At 44.5% G+C, this 20,055-nt stretch overlaps 3 protein-coding genes across 4 annotated transcripts in view; 2 read left to right on the top strand and 1 right to left on the bottom strand.

Moving 5' to 3' along the window:
• Nucleotides 1-300: 300 nt before the first annotated feature.
• Nucleotides 301-1,066, top strand: LOC120908493 (U3 small nucleolar ribonucleoprotein protein IMP3). Its single transcript, XM_040319504.1, has one exon. The coding sequence runs from the start codon at nt 491-493 to the stop codon at nt 1,034-1,036; it is 546 nt and encodes a 181-aa protein (XP_040175438.1). The 5' UTR covers nt 301-490; the 3' UTR covers nt 1,037-1,066.
• Nucleotides 1,067-1,140: 74 nt separating this feature from the next.
• On the bottom strand, nt 1,141-9,046 carry LOC120908492 (dentin sialophosphoprotein-like). Its single transcript, XM_040319503.1, has 8 exons — nt 8,876-9,046; nt 8,314-8,680; nt 8,156-8,215; nt 5,044-5,723; nt 4,676-4,965; nt 3,599-3,831; nt 2,545-3,397; nt 1,141-2,466 (listed from the first exon to the last, which is right to left on the bottom strand). Exons 2-8 carry the CDS (start codon nt 8,599-8,601, stop codon nt 1,838-1,840), a joined length of 3,033 nt encoding a protein of 1,010 aa, XP_040175437.1. The 5' UTR covers nt 8,602-8,680; nt 8,876-9,046; the 3' UTR covers nt 1,141-1,837.
• A 4,774-nt stretch (nt 9,047-13,820) lies between these two features.
• Nucleotides 13,821-20,055, top strand: part of LOC120894201 (autotransporter adhesin BpaC-like) — a 97,035-nt gene continuing 90,800 nt past the window's right edge. Inside the window, exons 1-2 of one of the 2 annotated variants that reach the window (XM_040296649.1) lie at nt 13,821-13,941; nt 15,269-16,222. In XM_040296649.1, the coding sequence (XP_040152583.1) occupies nt 15,680-16,222 (543 nt within the window). In that variant the 5' untranslated portion in view covers nt 13,821-13,941; nt 15,269-15,679. Of the gene's footprint in view, nt 13,942-15,242; nt 16,223-20,055 lie in introns of both variants that reach the window. The other variant, XM_040296650.1, reaches the window with a different exon arrangement.

The following is a 20,055-nucleotide window of genomic DNA, read 5'->3' as shown; positions in this document are numbered from 1 at the left end:
TTGTTTGTAAAATAAACAGGAGCAACATTGTAGCTGATGGTCATTGGGAAGGCAGACGTTTCGTTTCATTCATCTCTTTGCCTACACTTAATTACTTACTTTGCAGTGTAAAGCCTGCAGGTCAAATGACTAACACGCCGGTTAATCCTTGAATTGATTCCCTTCCGGACTGTTTCGCCATCTTGTTCCATTTGCAAGGTTACTTTTCAATCAATACCACAGTATATACCGTTTGTTTACCTCCCAAATCCCACAGTTGATGTGGCACAATCCCGCGGCGACAAATTGACAGCTGTCAACCAGCACATGCGTTTGTTTACGCTCGCTGTTGGTACCTTCCCCCCCAATCGGTGCTGTGCTGCGAATTCCGGAAAACACAACAAAAAGTGCAGAAAAAAACGGAATTAACAAAAATTAAATCCTATTTAAACAAACTGGGAACAGTTCTGCTACTCACCGCACCTGACATAACCCCGCGCCAGCCGCCAGCATGGTGCGCAAGCTAAAGTTCCACGAGCAGAAGCTGCTGAAGAAGGTCAATTTCTTCAACTGGAAGGAAACGAACAGCCTGCAGGAAGCGAAGGTGATGCGCAAGTACCATCTGCAGAAGCGTGAAGACTACACCGCCTACAACAAGATGGCCCGCAGCGTTCGCGAGCTGGCGCGCAAGATCGCGGACATCGACCCGAAGCACCCGTTCCGGACGGAGATGAGTGCGCTGCTGCTGGAGAAGCTGTACGTGATGGGCGTGATACCGACCAAGTGGGATCTGGAGAATGCGAACAAAATCAGTGCGTCTAGCTTCTGCCGGCGGCGGTTGCCGCTCGTGCTGGTGCGCAGCAAGATGTCGGAAAATGTGTCGCACGCAACGAAGATGGTGGAGCATGGGCACGTGCGGGTTGGGGTGGAGGTGGTGAAGGATCCGGCGTTCTTGGTGCCGCGCACGCTGGAGGACTTCATCACCTGGGTGGACGGTTCCGCCATCCAGAAGCATCTGATGGAGTATAACGATATGAGGGATGATTTTGAGATGTAAATAAAAGCGATTTGTATTGTTGTAAGCGTACCTGCAATGTGTTCCGCTTGTTTGTAAAAGCTCATCCGAATTCTTTCGTTGACGTATAAATGTAACCCGAAAACTTTGTCTCTAGTTTCGATATTTATTAATGTTAGTTAATGCGATTACTTTGACTACAAACAAAATCCTTTGTTACGTTGTCAGTGTGTTCAATCTGAATATTAAAAAAAAACAATCGATTTTTAAGTGCCTTCCTGTAGAACACTTAAATTTCAGAATAAAACCAAACCCGAACCTCTCGTGTAACGAGTGCCGTTGACGGCGCGACGCAACCTAACGTTTAAACCCTGTAACGCTACTGGTGTGTTGGTGGCGGGTATATTGGCAGGTACATGGGTCGCAACATCACTTCTGCCACCTTTCTCTGTAGCCCTTTTTTGTTTGCAGTCAGCCCGCAGTAGTTTATAGTTGTAGTGTGTAAGAGAGGGAAGTAGCTTCCCGTCGGAGACGAAGTATTATTAGCCTTAAGTTTACTGGAGCAACACTGAATGAGTTGAGTGAATAACTTCGTGAAAAAAAAAATCGTGTAACGAATGAAATTGAAAATCACTTCTAAAAAATAATGCTTCAACGGTTGTGTGGAAAGTTCACAAAATGATCTATAACCTACACTGAATACACACGCGCGCGCACACTATCCTAAATGTATGCACCGTGTGCACTTATTACTTACGATAAGTATATTAAGTTCAAAAACACAACTACGCTTCCTTATCGTAATGAATTCGACACACAAACACACACATACCCTACACATTCCTACGCGGCGGGTTTGGCCTCCTTGGAGGCTTCCCCATTAGCGGCCACCTCGGCACCACCACCGTTCGCGGCCGTTCCCTTTTTGGCCTGCGCTTTGCTGGCAACGGTATCCTCCTCGTCCGCACCGGCGGCATCCGATCGCTGCTCACCGCCGTTCTTCTCCGTGTGCCGGAACTTGTCGTAGCGCTCCAGGTTCGTCTTATCGTCGTCCTCCTCCTCGGCGTCGTCCTGCACGTCGCGCAGCAGATCGCCCAGATCTTCGTTGTCCACCACCTGCCACATCAGCTTGTCGACCAGCTCGTCCGAGGGCTCGCCGGGCCCATCGGCACCACCGATCGTCGCCGCTAGGGTGGTGGTGGTGCTGTTGCTTCCATCCAGCGAGCGGTTCGCGTCGGACGAATCAACGTCGGTTTTGTTCGCGCTGGAAGTGTTCACCTTAGCTGACGTTGCGTTGTTTGCGCTTTCGGCTGCGCTACCCGTCGAGGCCGTGTCACTTTTCTTGTCCGATCGGGTTTCGCCTTCCGATTTGGGCGTGGAGGTTGTGTCATTCGTGTTCGCGGTGCTATTACCGTCCGTGACCGTCTTTGAGTCGGTGGAAGTGATCGAATCGTTTGCCTTCTTGTCATCGCCTGCAAAGCGGAAACGTGGATTTTTGGTTAAAAACTCTCATTTGGTTAAATAAAAAACACCACCCTCTTCTCTCTTACCCTTCTTTCCCGCAGCCTCCTTGTCACCCTTCAGCTTCTTCTTGTGGAAGCGTTCCGCCTGTTCGCGCAGCTTCTTGTCGTTCCGGAAGCGGATGTACAGCTTCAGGTGAGATCGCTTCTTGCAGTGTTCGCGCAGCACGCGGTCCTGATTTTCCGTGCGCCTGGGCAGGTACATATTGCACAGGTCGCAGTACTGCACCTGCACCTTCTTCACGTGCTCCTCGCCGATGATCATCTGATTTTCATCGTCCTCCTCCTCATCATCATCGTCGTCCTCGTCGTCCTCATCCTCCGTGCCTGCGCGACCACTGCCGCCGCCATCGCCGTAACTGCGCTGCTTCCTGGTGGGCGTTTCTCCCGCCACACCCGGCTCGCAAATGTCATCCACCTTGCCCACCTCGTCCACGATCGTCATGCTGTCGAGGTCGAGATCGCCCGCCTCGGCCTGGTTCTCGTCGCCCGAATCGTCGCCCTTCGTGGACGAAGCGTACCGCTCCACGCGTGCCTTAATCTTCAGATGATCGAGCGAGGCGCGGTGCGTCTCGAACGCCATCGGGCTCTTGAAGCCGAGCTTGCACACGCTACAGTACGGCATGAGGAATTTCTTCATCATCTTGTGCCCCTCGGACTGCTGGTGGACGGCGCGCGGCTGCCGATAGTTCAGCCGGCACAGCAGGCAGAAGCCGGGCCGCTTGCCCTCATCGCCACCGGCACCGTCCTCCGACTTTTCGTCCTCGTCCTTCTGCGCGTTGCGCTGGGCGGCCCGCATCTCCAGCAGCCGCTCCCGGCACTTCATCGCCAGCGCGCGCATCTTCATTTTGTGGGTGCGGGTGTACAGATGCGTCTGGTACTCCTGGAAGGTGGAAAATGTGTTGAAATGAATTTGAAGAATGTCATGACACACACACACACACACACACACACACACACACACACACACACACACACACACACACACACACACACACACACACACACACACACACACACACACACACACACACACACACACACACACACACACACACACACACACACACACACACACACTTACCTTGAAAGTGACACACTTTAGCTTGCAGTGCGTGCACGTGAGCTTAATAAAGTTCGACGTGCGATACTTGGTGTTGATCTTTGTCGAACGCTTCTTATCGCTACCATCGTCCGTCGTCTTGCGGTCGTCTTCCGCGTTGCTATCCTTAGCGTCTTCCTTCTTGGCGGATTTCTTCGTCGGCGTTTGCTGCTTCGAGCCATCCTTTTCATCGTCACCATCGTCAACCGTAGCACCTGTGTGTGTGTGGTTAAGGTAAAAAGCATGTTTTTTCATTATTTGTTTGCACGATGATTCATATCTTCTAATGGTAGGAGCTCGAAATCGGAACTACCTGATACTTAAATCAATTTTGATACTGGAATCGATTCCGATACTGGAACCGATTCCGATATTGGAATCGATTCCGATACTGGAATAGATTCCGATACTGGAATCGATTCCGATACTGGAATCGATTCCGATACTGGAATCGATTCCGATACTGGAATCGATTCCGATACTGGAATCGATTCCGATACTGGAATCGATTCCGATACTGGAATCGATTCTGATACTGGAATTGGTTCCGATACTGGAATCGAATCCAATACTGGAATCGAATCCGATACTGGAATCGATTCCGATACTGAAATCGAATCCGATACTGGAATCGAATCCAATCCTGGAATCGAAATCGACATGGGAATCACAATCATCTCCAGCATCGGATTGGTTCCAGAATCGAAATTGGCTGCGGAATCAGAATTAGTTCTGGAATTGAAATCAGACGTTTCAGATTCGAAATCAGTCCCGGAATTTTCATGAGAATGGATCATTTACAAGTAAATTTGGATTCTTTAGGGCTATCAATATAATCGTAGCAGCATAGGACAACAAACGCCCATTCTCATGGAGATGCCGAAACCGACTCAAATCCCGGAGTCACTTTTGATTCCGATTTCGGTACCAAATCCGATTCTGGAGCCGATTCCGATTCAGGATCCTATTTTGCAAAGTGATTTCCTACTATCCGGAATCGATTCCCACGAAAATTTCATTTTTCTCATCACTACTAATTTCATCGTCTTTTGAACTCACCAGTGGTGTTGACATCGTCCTCATCCTCGTTGTGAGCGGAAGATTTGGACTTTCCATCGCCTCCATCGTCGTCATCGTCCCACATCTCACTCTTTTCCTGCTTGACGTCTTCCTCGTCATCCTCCTCATCATCATCATCGGCGTCAGCCTTCTTGGCCTTCTTAGCCCGGGACGGTCCCGCATCATCGTCTCCACCGTCGTCATCCTCCTCGTCGTCCTCATCCTCATTGTCGGAGGCCGAATCCTCGTACCCATCCTTAGCCGCCTGAAGCGCACGCTTGATGAGAATTCTGCAAAAAACCAATGCAATTCCGTACTCAGTCAAAAGTCTCTCCCCACGTCTCCTCCATAAAAAGCGCGATACCTACTTCTTGGAAACCTTCATATCGACCCCACGCTTGGACATGACGTCGCCCCCCATAATGCGGTTGCGCATGTCGCCGCCGCGCCCCCGCATCGAGGGATAGCGCCGGTTGTGCATCGTCATCGGCCGCATGCCATCCGTTCGCCGGTGGTGCCCGCCCATGATGCGCGTCGTCAGCATGCCCCGCCGCCCGTCGGAGCGGTAGTGCGAGATACGGCCCCGCATCATACCGCCCCCGCGGCGATGCATTCCGCCGCTGCCCATGTACGTGCTGCCACCCATCGTCGAACGGTGGCCGCCCCCCATCGGCGGGCGCATCATCGGCCGGCCGCCGGTGTTGCTGTGGTTGGTGCGCATCGCCACCGAGCGCGGCGGTCCCATGCTGCTCGTGTTGTTGTTGTCCCGCGACCTGTAAGAACTGCCCGAATCGCCGCCGCCGCCGCCACCACCGTGGCTGCGACTGGCGCTGCTGCTGCTGCGATGATGCTCGAACTTGTTGCTGCTGCTGCTCGACCGATCGCCAGCGCCGGACGTCGACGAGTGGTGATCGTTGCTTCCCCGCTTGTCGTACGACGAGCTGGAGCTGCCGCCGCCTCCCTCGTGGTACCGGCTGGACGATCCTCCACCCCGTCCGCCGACGCCACTGCCACTGCTACCGTAGTCGCGGCGCGAGCTTCCACCGCCCTGCTTTGTGCACATGGGCGGGTCATCATCAATTTCGTGCCGCGATTCGTTCCCCGTTCGACGACGTTCGGTACCATCGCGTGCGTCAGGCGAGCGAGCACAAAATCGTGCCGCGTGTGTGAATTCACATGGTGACGGATAATTTCGTTAGCCAGTTGAAGAGATTAGCATTAGAATCATATGTCATGGTGTGTAAAGGAAGTTTGATATTTGGATTCGTATTTTTTTGTTTTGTTTTGTTTTGGAGGGGTTTTGTTTGGTTAAATTGATACTTTTCACTATATGGGGTGGTGTTGTAGCAGGTTACAAACGACGGTTTTCCGGTCGAGTTTTAGACTATGCGCGATACGAGAGAAAGATTACTCAAGTTACTCTGCGTCAACCAATCAGTAAGGAGCCTTCTTCTTTTTTCTTCTTCTTCTGACCGTCCATATTGTTTCATCAAAATGCGGAAAAGGCTTACTCATGCCATCAAACGCACGCCGAGCTACTTTACAGTGTGTGTGAGTGTGTTTCAAAGCATTTATGAGACGAACTATACTGATCCTGCTCCTTCCGGCTCGTTCTTCGTGGTCTTTTTAATAGTGAAATTTAGTATAACCGCTTGCACATCATCATCATCATCACATCACCTCCCGCGTACAACGTTCCTTTCCTTTAACACATGCAGCACCACATGATCGTCACGAACGCATCGAGAGCAACGCTCCTCGGATAGACTTGTGAGCAAGGCAGTCCCCCTTCACGCTTGTCCTACCACCATCATCACCACCAGTGTCGTGATTGGTTGATCAGTTTTTCTTCGTGATTGGTTTCCGTTTTAATCACGCCGCTGATACAGATGCTTTGCCCTTCTCTACCATATTTAGATCTTTTCTTCGGTTTGCTACAAATTCCGAACTCCACACACACACTCGCTTTGATGCAATACACAACATACAAATGCGCCCAGAAAGGAAAAGGTTGATGGGAACGAGAGATGCCATACTGCGCACACGCTTTTTCGATACACGAACGGACGAACAGATAATAAGGGGGTTATTAAAAGAAAAATAATGCATTTGATGATCGATTTTCGATGTTGAGCTACCACACCACGTGTTGTGCAAACCCTGGATGGTTTGAATCCTTTCACGCACTGACGCGGTCGATCGGCCCCAACAGAGTAGTGCACACTTCTTTGCACGCTCGCAATAGTAATGTAATCTCGCGCGATTGGTATGATTCAATCGGAAAATGAGTTGGATGCAAGGTAAACGTAAGGAGGAACACCATAGTCGTGGGTTTTAATGAGCTTGAATCTAGAGCACACTCCGTGCTTGCTGTGAACTGTAACGCTGATTAACCTTCTCGCTGCGGTCACAAAGTGGATCATAACGACCGCGCGCGCAGAGGATGCATCGGAAACGGTTCCCGGTTCTCGCAACAAGGCTGTCTCTCTTTTATCCTGTGTAGCAGCAGCAGCAGCAGCAGCAGCGGCTGTGTCTCGCGCTCTTTGCAATGTGGATTGTTGTTACTGCTCAAGCATGTTTTGTATGGTTTGGCGAATATAAATTGCTTTCTGTAAGCCAGAAGCTTGAAACTTGTACAAGAAAAAACGATCTATGTAAATCTGTATGTATCTCCTCTACTATTTCTCTCTATCATCTTTCTCCTCTAGTCCTCAATCCAATCGAAACACACAGAGAGCAATACATACACCCGATACAGCCTGGCAACCGACCACCACTACCACCGTCATACGGTGTTGCTCATTGTTTCCGGTCGTAACGTTGCGATTTCATCCGCGAACGTGTGCATACTTGTGACCATGGAAACGTAACTCGAGATGCTGATGCCTGATTGCTGCATCATGCTGTGTGGGATCGTGTGCTCTCCCCCTTGTTTTTTTTTAAAGCTCGTTCGGCCTCTAGGGAGGATGCACCAAAATGGACAAATCCTATCCCCACGTGCATTATCTTGCTTATTTTACTTCTGAGTTCAAACAATGAGCAGCTGTAGCAGCTTTATCACGTGTCTCTTCTTCATTGGAAACAACTTTACGAGTTCGATGTTTGAGCGCGAAATAAAAAAAATTATCATCAATTAATACAGGACATAGAAAAGGTTCACTAAATTTAAGGTTTGGTTTTGTACGTAATGGACACACAATTGAGATAATAAGAGTTGGGGGATCATACCATTGAAGGTCTAGAAACAAATCAAGCTACGTTATAACCGAGATCAAGAACTATTTCTGTAAGTACACGACATACTTCGGAATGTTTTAAATTATGCAGACGGCCTGAAAGCTATCATACAAAGGGGGCGAAAGGATGCCATTGGAAGGCAAATGCTTATTTTCGATAGCGTGATTGAGCAATTGTTTAATGCTCTACTTCCCTTTAAATATTTAAATCACGCCGAAACGCAAAACCTCGACCCACAATTACCTGAGAGTTGTGATCGCTGCGGGGACGCTTCCGGTCCGGCGAACGACGGTCGCGATTATCCTAGCCGAGTGCGGGAAATAAAATGTTCATTATAAAAGCTGTCACCATCACAACGTCAACCTTGCCATGATTTTAAAAAAAAAACCCTTTTGCCTTACCTCGTACTTGGACGAATTGGACCGCTTGTAGCTATCGTTGCGGCTGTCGTTCCGGGAGTACCGCGAGTCTGATTCATACCGGGACGAGTTGCGGGAATCGTACCCACCTCCGCCGCTGCTGCTTCCGTACCGACTGTTGCGGTTGTCGTTACGGTTGTCATAGTTGCTGCTGTTGTGATGGTTCGAGCCATGATATCCACTGCCGCCATGGTACGACGTGCGCCCGTTGCCTCGAGTCCCTCCGCCACCCCGCGGGTGATATCCACCCCGAATGCCACGCAGAACCATTTTCGGTCGGGTTTTGTTGCTGTACCTCACACCACTTTCTTCACACCCCTTCTTTTCGCCCAGAATTCAAGGACGCTTGCTGTAACGATGAGAAAATAAAAGAAAACGACGCTTAGAAACAGTTTGACTGCAACAAAATGCACATTTCATCGTTTTGGTGGGGCCACCAGCGCACTGACAAAGTGTGGATTTTCACCATTCTAATATGGCGGAGCACCGGCGCTACTGACGCCGCCATAGCGAAACCCAAAGACGCTGCTAAAACCTTATTTACCTAGTTGGCAAACGCTTTCCGCCGCTCAAATTCAATCGCACTCAATTCTTTACACTCTATACTGCCTTTTTGCTGCAGTAAAATGTCTGAAAACACTGTTTTCCGTAGGTAAAATATAGTTAACGTAGAATTAGCACGGAGAAAGAATTTTTCACGACCACGAATGAACCATTTCTGGCAGGCTGGTATGCAGTGGAGCAATTTGACAGCTGAAGGCAACAGAAAACTGTCAGAGCTGAGGCGGTGGTCTGAACAGATGGTTAGCAACATGGGATTACCACAGTAAAACTTTGAAACGAACGGTGCAATTTATATGAAATGAAAATCAACCATCAACGTAGTGTTTCTTTTGAAAAATGATGTCCAAAGTCAACCTTTGTTCCACTTCAAAATGCTTGATATATGACCAAAAATATGACGTAATCATTCCCAACCCAAGTGCCACAAATCCACTAAACGACCACTAAACGGCTTCTAAACGACTCAAGTTTTCTACCTAAACGGAATATAGAAAGACTTCGTTTAGCAGACGGCAAACGACTCATGCATTCTAAAAATAGCGAAAAAGCTGGTGGCGCTCTCTGTTGGTGGGATACCCCAACCAGTTGAGCTTCATCGCTTGCAGGAGAGCTTTCTCATTTCCTCTATACTGTTGTATGGTTTCGCATTGAAGTTATGCATCGCTAGAACTAGAACGGCGATACGATTGTTTAAATACTAAACTCCAACGGAAACCACCAGCACTGAGCAAGTGAGATTTGAGTAATGGTCGTTGGTGTTGATATCCACGTATCTGACCACACGACCATTCATATAGATTTTTGCTCAGAAAGTTAGAAGGCTAAATAGGTCATGATAAGATGAAACATGTCGAAACACATTACAAGAAAAGGATAGCAATATAATGATGAGTTGTAGTACGCCATCTATTGATCAAACCAATGAAGCTGTGGAGCTTTCATTTTTTTTCTATGGATATTCAATTTTCCAGTCGTTTAAGCTTAATCTGTGGCGCTTGGGAAATAGCCAGCCCGAACTCTATAACTGATTTGAGGCTGTTTAACAAAAAATCGTTCCGATAGATGGTACTTTGCGTTAGATAGACGGTATTTTGCGGAACTATGGAGCTTTTTAACAAGCACTTGATACTCTCTGGAACCTTGCAGCTAGTTAGCCTGTTGTTTATGGTTCACGATGGAACTTGAAGGCTTGTTAAGAATCTGGCATCTGGCGGCGGCTGGTAGAAGTTTTTTTTTTTGACATCGAGGGAATGTTCGTGCAGTATCTCAAAATAGTGCAGTTTTCATCGTTTTTTGTCATGAAAATGGATGCAATGCATACAGAACATGTGTATCTATATTTAACAAAACTCTTCTTGTCAGATTTAAGAAAAAAAAACATAAAAAAATAACATATTTTCTACAGCCACTCCAAATTGTTTGGCAAACTGCTTCGGTCAGCTACCGCCAGATGCGCTAGTGAAAATCGAAATTACACTAGCGAATACGGACAATGTACCCCGGCCTTTAGAATGCATCAGTCGTTTGCCGTCTGCTAAACGAAGTCTTTTTAGATTCCATTTAGGTTGAGAGCTTGAGCCGTTTAGAGCCCGTTGAGTGTTTGTTTAGTGGGTTTGTGGCACTTGGGATGATTGTGATTTTTTTTTCAAACTGTGAAATTATGTGAAAAACACTATAGGTGTAGCAAATTGGACAATGCTGATATTTCTTTGTCATAACATAAATAGAGCATTTTATATTTTTTCAAAAAGCATTAACACTTTCTATAAAACTATAGACAATTCATAATTAGGTAGTCCCATTTTTTCTGCTGATAATTTTCGTTCATTACATATAATTTTTAAAAATAAAAAAAAGATTAATTTTGACGCAATTTCACTTAATTCAGCCAGCAGTGCATTGGAGTAAAAAGAGAGCGCCAAACACACTCGCAAAATCTCAACCGAACGAACCCCTCGCATCTCGCTCTCTCCAGCGCTATTCGTACGCAGCGCCCAAATAGCATTGAAGCGTTACGTTTCGCGATTTTTGTATGGAGGCGTTACTGCTCGCTTCCTGCTCATAACACTGCTCGATAGCAGTCCTTAGTGAGCAGGTAGCGTGTAACATTCTATGTAAGCTCAATGAAAGCTCAAAGCTCAAGCGTTACTTAGCGAGTGCTCGAACCACAGTATAACGCTGTGGGTTCTGTATTCGGATGTAAACAAAAACACACACACTTTTTTTTAAATTTCGATGCACATTGTCCAGTACAACGATAAAATGTATTTTATTTAACTATTATTCAATACTTACATGCCCCAATATATGGTTTTACACGTTTAAATACGATTTCAACCATCACTTTGGATGGTATCAACGGATGCCGACGGCGTTGTTGTCTCTGCGTCAGGCACATGTATTGTTGCCGCTTCTACCCCTCGGGTGAATCGTTAGAAAGCTGTATCACAACGATTAAACGCTCTAAATGTACCACTTGTAAAGCGATACAAATAAAATAAAACACATAATACACCGTACAACACACTTCTTCGCAACACTTGCACATAAACACCACTTGTCGATGCGGTGATACAATGTCCTGGTTGCAGTGGAAAAATAACAAGGAAAGATTAGAATGCTTTCATATATGACATTATTTTATAATACTTTCCTTTCCATGCTATTTTGTGGTGTATGGCAACGTTGGTTGAGAATGTGCCGATCACGATCACAGCCGGCTTTAGTGATTGTTGTAGAAACTGTAACAAAGATCAATATCATTAAATCTGTATTATTTTTACAATTCATTGTGATTTCATGAAAAAGTAAAGTGAAAAAGAAAAGTAAAAGTGAAAAAGTAAAACATTTCATCTTACCGGCGTCGTATTTCGTCGGCATACACACACACACACAGCTGCTCGATCATACTCGGACGAATGTTGCTAAATTTCGGGATGATATGATGTTTTTCCTGTGGAATAATTAGTTCAAACATTAAAAGATAGTTTATTCACTGAAATATGCACAGAACACTTACCTTTTCCCGAGTTTTCACATAAAATTTTACGATTATTCTGCACACAATCTTTACGGGCGGTTGTCCGTGTTTGTTTACGTTTCTAACTTGACAGATATGCGAGCTGTCATGTGACGAAGTCAAATACATTCAAAGCTCGCCAATTGCAAGTCTGCTTTTTCAATTGAATACAAAATTCCGAGTTGTTCACATAAATATGAGAAAAAGTCAGTTTATCCACATTGAATAAAATAACAAACATGACAAAATACGCAGACATTAGTCGTGTTACAAAATGTCTTTCTAATAAACAAAATCTATCTTTTTTTTGTAGACATATGATATAAATGCAATTAGCGAGCTCTAATTGTATCATATATATTGCTATTTTCAAAGCGGTTTAAATTAAAACAAACATCAGTGTTTTTTTAAATAATCAGAAAGACAATTATAAACTTAATAATGATTAAAATGTATTTTATTACATTTATGTACAACGATAACCTAACTAGTAAGCATGTTCATGCACGTGTGTAATTATTTGATAATTTTTTTGTGATCCCCATATGAATGTTATTAAGTAAAACAGACAATTTACTCTGTTCCTTTTTCAATTCTTCAAGATAAGGTTTTTTTTAAGTAGAAACATGTAAGTTTGTTTAAAAAAACATATATAAATACATATATAAATACAGGCGGTCCCCGAGATACACGGTACCTCTTATACGCGGATTCGGAGATACGCGGTTTTCTAAATTTGACAATTCTTTGAGCAAATTGTACTGATTTGACACAGCAATTGCAAATTGCCAAATAATTTCCGTTTTGATCGAATGTTAAAAACTATTTCAAAAGGTTTAAAACAGTTATATTCAGTCAGAATCATATCAAATAATTCATAAAGTGACTAAAACCGCCCCCTACTTGCAAAATTACACGAAAATTTGTGATATTTTAGCTGGAAATCACGAGATTCGACTTACGCGGAAATTCGAGATACGGAAGTTTTCGGTCCCCATTAACCGTGTATCTCGGGGACCGCTTGTACACATACATATATAAATAAAAATTTAGAAATATATATATATATATATATATATATATATATATATGTATATATATATATATATATATATATATATATATATATATATATCTAAATTTTTATTAATATATGTATGTGTATTTATATATATATATATATATATATATATATATATATATATATATATATATATATATATATATGTATATATACTTATATATATATATATATATATATATATATATATATATATACTTATATATACATTTTGTCATATGGTATATTATATTATAACATATATAATATACTATATATAAGTTGTTAATATAATTATTTTTATATCATTATACCGATGGCGGAAACCTTTAATTTTTTCATAAAATTTTAGTACAAGTTTTTGTTACTTTTGTTTTAAAATATGTGATCTGAATCGTTATGAAAAATCCATCACTCATCTTTTCCAAATTCAGTTAGACCATCTCGCTTTGCTTTGAATTCTAAGTCAGAATGTATGGGGTGCGCGGTACGGGTAAGAAGAAGATAGGGGCGGGGGTACAAATAAACGCATCACAACACCAAAGTCTGGGTGAGACGGTGATGGTGTGAAACGCTTCTTGCTTCAAGCTCTTGCGGTAACAGCGTTAAAGACAACAACAACAACAGAGAATAACGCATCGCGTAGAAACAAACACACCGTTCGTGGGTATGTCAGGGGGGGAAACAACGGGAAAAGCTCAATTCTCTCTCAGCGATGCCGCTTGGGCGGCGCGCTGCTCGCTCTACCCAAGTGCCGTTTCGCTCTCGCACGCGCGTCACCGGTTCGCTCTCGCCTGAACGAAAGCTTAACGAAGCCGGCGTTTTGTGTGCGTTAGTAACCAGCAGACCGTCAAGGGGGCTACTTGTGCACGAGAGCCATCCAGCGCACCATTCAAACAACAACATCTGACTTGCGAGGAATCACACACCGATTGCACCGCGTGCGTGCGTGATTGCAGCGAAGCCGGTAAGCGAAAGTGTAGCGAACGGAAATAGGAAGGAAATCACGTAAACGAGTGTCTGAATTTATTGCTTTGTTTTTTGGTGGTTCGAAAATGTTGTTAGTAGTGAAATATAATAAGAAATACAATGTGAGCGAACCTGCGAGTTAGTATAAGCAAGATGTGTGTGTGTGGCGTATGTTGTGTGAAGTGTTCCGTGATTTTCGCAGCAAGTGTATGCGAGACTCGTCCGTCTGCTGCTGCCGTACATGATATGTGGTGTGTGCAATATCCTTTCCAACCGCAGCAAAAAATGCAGAACGGCGGTATCATGACGATGATGATGTTGCATTTTTTCGCGAGCCGGCTATGGTTGGGTGCGTGTGCATGGCTGTCCACCTGAAGGACACACACGCGATCAACGCGAACCGCTGTTTAGACACACAACCCAAAATTATCGTTTTGTCAGTCAAATGGTGCATGTGTGTGTATGGCAGTTTGTGGCTGTGTCGCCATGCCGATCAATTCCAATTGGATTGCGTGTACTGCAAATTTTTAAAAAGGGGAAAATCCCGTTGTGCAAACATTTTTATATTTTGACTACATTTACATATGTTTAGAATTTCTAAAATAATTACAACTAAAATCACCGCCTTAAGTTGGCCGCTTTTACAGACACCACGAAAGCCGGAAAGACACACCATGTACTTTTTCAAGGCTGCGGCTACGTCCAAGTCCAGTTTGCTAGGATGTGTTAGTAAGCGATCCCGGTGTGTTGTACGGCAGCGAGCAAAAAGGAGCAAAAATCTAACCGACAGCCAGGAAGTGAGCAGCTCTGTACAGCTGTGTGCGAACGCGTTCCTATTCCAGACTACTCCGGGCGGAGCATTTGTGTCATGTGCGCCTTTTTGTGTATGTGTGTATATTTGCAATTGGAAGTAGTGGTGAAAACTGACCAACAAAAGAACCGGCCGGTTGAACCATTTTCCGGGAAAAAAGATAACCGTCAAATTTGGTGATTCATTTGTTGTAGTGTGTAGTTTTGTTGAAAAAAAAAAGAATAAAAAAAAAAATTAAGTAATTTAAAGGAAAAAATACTCTACCAAACAAAGCCAACACTTCAAATGAAATTGGAACTTAAAATCTGAACCATTATGGCGTCTTTTCCAGGGATCCAATTGGGTTCGACCATACTTTGAAGCTTGCTTTGATGTTCATATCGATGTCTTGTGTAACTTGTGTCGTTGTTCAAAACTAAACCGTCATCAGTAGTTACCATTGATCATCGGTTCGTCTGCAAAACAAAAGTAAAGGAAGTTCATTTTAGTGTCCCTATTTTCCTTTCCCCCACAGGTTACATTCGTCTTTGTGATCCTCTGAGAAGTTTTATGTGTGTGTGTGTGTGCGTGCGTGCGTGCGCGTGTGTTCGTTTAGTGACAAAACGCGTCGTGTGCGGGCGTGATTTATTGTTTTAATCGTCCTTACCTAATTGTGTGTGTGTCTCCCTACCCTGTCACAAGATGCGTCGCAAAGTGCTGTTCCGTGTGGTGTGCGTGTGAGTGCAATGTCCTTTTTTCTTGGCTGAGCGGCGGCATACCACGCTCCCCATGTAACAGAAACGGGGGGAAAATAAGCCTTTCCTTCCGTAACATAACCCCAAAAAGCAGAAAGTGTGTCCAGGGATAGAATTTTTCCCGACAGATCTTATCGTTTCCGGCAAGTGTTTGTGTGTGTGTGTGTGTGATCGTAGCCTTCTTCGTCAAAATGTCGAAAACAATCGAAACCCATCTGCAGAGCAACGAGGTGCGAATACCGAAGAAATCGAACGAATTTGATGTGACCGCAACAGCAACAGCTGGCCGCAATGGGGTTGCGGGTGGTGGTGGTGCAGGTGCACCGTGCCAGTACTTCAAGAGTTCGTTCGCCCGCTCGCTATCGTTCAGCCAAGGGCCGGGTGGGCCAACCGGTGGCGGTGGCGGCGGAGTGCGGGGCGGTGGACCGTACGGGGGTGCCGAACAGCACTTTACCCGGTCGCTGGATTTTGACGTTAATTTTGATCCGATCGGTGGTGGCAGCAGCATGGATGGCGATGGTGGTGGTGCTGGTGGTCCACATCAAATGATGATGATGATGATGGGCACGCCATCGTCCGCTTCGCCCGTGTACGAGGAGGAGGGCGAGGGCGCGGTGTCACGCGCCGAAAGTGATCCCGATCCGGACGCGGCCTCACTGCTCGGCGGGCTGAACGGGATCGAGACCAGCAACGGTGGCATTGTGAAGACGCTCTGGAATTACGCCAAGGGACAGGTAGGTGCAACCGGGGGGAGGACGAAGGGGGTTTTGGTATGCGTTTGAGAGCGAATTCCACGCGGGTGTGGGGGATGGTAGGAAAATGGGTGTTAGAAGGCGTTGGTTAAATTATGTTCTCCGTAATGAGCTGCACTTTGGTGGTTTCATTCATGGTGATGGGACCAGCCACTAAACGTTTCCGATCGAAAGTGTATTTTTGTCTGGAAGCTTGTTTTTAAAATGATTATTTGTGTGCAAACAATTGAACAAGATGTGAATAAAATAAATTGTAGAATACATTCACTTAGTCACTTGAACATACATTTAAAAAAGCTGATTTGTTTTCTCGTGATTTGTCACTCATCATTTGACCTTACGAAGAATATCATTATTTCAACCAAAAAACCTCTAAAATGAAAGAAGGAACTAAGAATTGGCGTATGATAAAATCCGTCATTAGTTATTTGCAGCCGGTCTGCATGGATTAGTATAGGGCGTGGATTAGTGTAGGGCCGGTCTGGTGGTACAGTCGTCAACTCGAACGACTTAACAACATGCCCGTCATGGGTCAAGCCCCGAATAGACCGTGCCCCCATACGTAGGACTTCACTATCCTGCTATGGTAACAATAAGTCACTGAAAGCCAAGCTCACTTCACTAGTGGGTACAGGGCAGGCCTTGTGCCAAAGAAGAAGAAGAAGAAGTTATTTGCAGCATGTTGAGTACAAAAATTTCGATGATTAGGTTTCATGTACCGTATTGCATTGAATTACGGACCCTGAAAACATTTTTAAGAACCCAAGCACTGACTACAGGTCAGGCATATTTATAATTGGTTCTAGTACATCATGGCAAACATCTAAAAATTAAAAAGTGGCATGGCCAGGCACAAAATATACAGAAATTAAATGAAAACGCCATGAATGTACGGAGTTGTCCGTAATTTGAATCATAACGGTACATACTTCAAACCTACTTATTTTAATTTATTTTGTTAAAATATTTATGCCGTACTCTTGCTGGACGGTGATGAAGTTCTGTGGGATAGAATGACAGTGAGAACTTTATTTTCAAAGAGAATCAGGATAAATAGAAGAAAAAAATATTTCCAATTGGAATTGGTTGGAACTGTAATACATAGGAGTTGTATCTTGCACATAACAAGGTGAATAAAATGTTTAAAAAAATTCATTGATCATCAAAAGTCCCAAAAAGTTCATCAACCATTCCACCGGACATATTCTAATTCTCTACATTTTACATACACTTTTCACACCACACCCTCCCGCTTCATGTGTAACGGATGTTCAAAGAAAGCTAAACAGCTACCAACACCACCAGGAGAAAACATTCAATTTTCCCAAATTACAAATAATTACCGTAGAATCACTTTACCCACATAATTGGAATGCTTTGCATTTGTGGCTCAAAGGTGGGAAAAGAGAGGTCCGTGGCAGTGTTAGAAAGAAAAGATAACAAAAAACACAGTTCTCTCTTGGAGCCCGACCAACTTGTTTAACATATTTATCGGCTTCAATCTCTCTGCCGGAGCATCGGGTGCGGTATTTATCGGTTAAGCAGCAGTGCGCCTTTGTGATCTTGCATCTCAGGCGCAAAAGCGCACCCTTCCCAATTAGCACCTTTATTGGCCCCCCCTCTTTGGGAACTAGGCAGCGGTACTGAGGGTAATTAAGGTGTCTTGATCTGATATCACGCCTTCTCAAGAGTGTATGGGATGTTTTATTTGCTGGGTTGCGATTTTGGGAATTTTGTTATCGGTTGCTGGTGGCCCTTTCTTGTGCTCCCAAGAAGACACGCGACCCTTTAGAGTGGGAAGAGTTGTGTTAATGGAACGAGTTAATGCTATGTTTTCATGTTGCAGCAGCTCCGTGGGGCAGTATAATGAAGTGTGCTGTGTGTTGGATAAGCATTTTAAGGTTTATGCTTAATTGTTTCTTGTTTTTTCCTCCAAAGAATCTAAGCATCAAATTCTTGACTGCTAATAGCTCATACATATCTATCGTACCATCTCTCTCTCGCAGTGTTGGAGCCAATCATGGAAGGGTTATTAGAGTTGTGGTGAGGCGAATGTTTCTAGAGAACAATGAACCCGATGCAGATTTTCTATCAAGAACGTTCTCGCTGCTATACGACGATTGGCCAACGGTGGGATGGGAATGCCGTTCGATTTTGTCTATTTTGATACACGCCACATCAAGGGGAGGCAGCGAAGAATTATTGGATGCAACCAAAAATGCGCCCATCGTTGTCCCCAGAGCGTGCTTTGCAGCGGGCTAACGTAGCGTTGCAGCATTTTGTTTTAATTCAGTAATATGAGCGCTGATCGGCAGGAATGCTAAACATGCTCTCGATACCGTCAGGAAATCGAGGCAGACACAAGTGTGTAACGTTTTTTTTATTTTACTTTAATTTTACTATCACAAACAGTGATGGAGGTCGTTTGTTTTGCGGTCACTTTCGTCAAATGCGCCAGCTCCCGTCATCAATTTTCCTTTTTTTTCTTTCGGTTTCGGTTGCGCCCTGACTGTGGAAAACGCTAAACGGAATGGACACCACCACCGGGAAGAACTGTGGAGATGTTGTGCAGGGAGTAGGAATTACACACGCGCACGTGGAGAGGCGCTAGCAGTGGTGCCAGGGCGCTGTTTGTGTTGGTTTTCGTGCGTGCTTACACGGGTGCAGCCGTAAAAATAGAAAACGCAATTTTGTGTTGCCTTTTCGGAGTGCATGATGAGAGAAGCGAGATCGACCCGAGAGGGGGGGTGAAGATGGTTTGCATATCGCACAGGCCATTACTACTGCTGCTGCTGCAGTGTGTGGAGCACGTGTGAGGGTTTTTTTTGTTTCCTTTCGCTAAACGGAATGTTTGAATGGTGGAAAGAACACTTCTCAACACTGATTCATTTTTTTGGACTAAAATATTATTTTTTGTAAGGCAGAAGAGACTTCAGAGAAGATTTAGATCACGTGTGGAATGATTATTGTAGCACGGCAGAGGTCAAGGCTTAATAAAATGTTTAGATTTGTCGATGATAAGATACTTCATTCGTTTACATCCAAAATGCTTAAGCAAATTGTAATGGATATGAAGAGTTAAGCACTTTTTAAAATATCTACAGTATATTTTATAACCATATTATATTGTGCCTCTTTTGTGAGAAAATGAAGATCTCGTCTTGTGTGTTATTCAAATAGAATTTGATTTCAACTTATAATGGTTACATGACTTCATTTATTCACCCAAACTATTATCATGTCCCAACTTATTTTTTAAACCACATGCGTTGCGTTCCAGTACTTTAAAAATTGTGTAAATCAATGTTCTTGTTAACTGTTTTATTATTCTATTATTTCTGGCCCTTTGTCCTATTTCCTCTTTCGTTTAACATTCATTTGATATTATAAAGAATTCAGAACTTCACATTAACCTTAAACACGGTTAAGTCTACTTATATGATCGTTTGACTCCGAAGCATGCCTCAACTTGCACCATTAATGGGAAGCAGATAGCAGCGGATTCTATGTTTTTCTCTGAGTCTGATTTCTTAAAAGACTCCAATGGTGTTCGGACACGTTCTGGCGCTGGGTACACTGGGTCACATAACATATCCAACCCGACGTGATTTGGAACGGTCGGTGTCATTTTCGATGCTCTTCACCGGTGACCGATCGATTCGGATGGAAGTGCGTGCGGTTTTATGGTATGGAGGATAAGAGAGGAATTAGATGATCAACACCTAAAAATAAAGCCCCCCCCCCCTCGGTACTCATCAAACGGGGTTCCGCCTTGCGATCGTAATAGACCCGTAATAAGGGAAATAAATCCTCGT

Source organism: Anopheles arabiensis, chromosome 2, assembly GCF_016920715.1.
Source record: "Anopheles arabiensis isolate DONGOLA chromosome 2, AaraD3, whole genome shotgun sequence".
Lineage (NCBI taxonomy): Eukaryota > Metazoa > Arthropoda > Insecta > Diptera > Culicidae > Anopheles > Anopheles arabiensis.
Note: the sequence above shows the minus strand (reverse complement) of the source record. Positions and strands in the feature narration are given on the sequence as shown.

Bases quoted from the DNA above. Each gene is read 5' to 3' on its own strand.
- LOC120908493 (XM_040319504.1), top strand. From the start codon at position 491: ATGGTGCGCAAGCTAAAGTTCCACGAGCAGAAGCTGCTGAAGAAGGTC.
- LOC120908492 (XM_040319503.1), bottom strand. From the start codon at position 8,601: ATGGTTCTGCGTGGCATTCGGGGTGGATATCACCCGCGGGGTGGCGGA. The intron at 8,216-8,313 runs GTAAGGCAAAAG...GCACTCGGCTAG, and splicing joins CCAATTCGTCCAAGTACGAG to GATAATCGCGACCGTCGTTC. The intron at 3,832-4,675 runs GTGAGTTCAAAA...ACACACACACAG, and splicing joins GGACGATGTCAACACCACTG to GTGCTACGGTTGACGATGGT.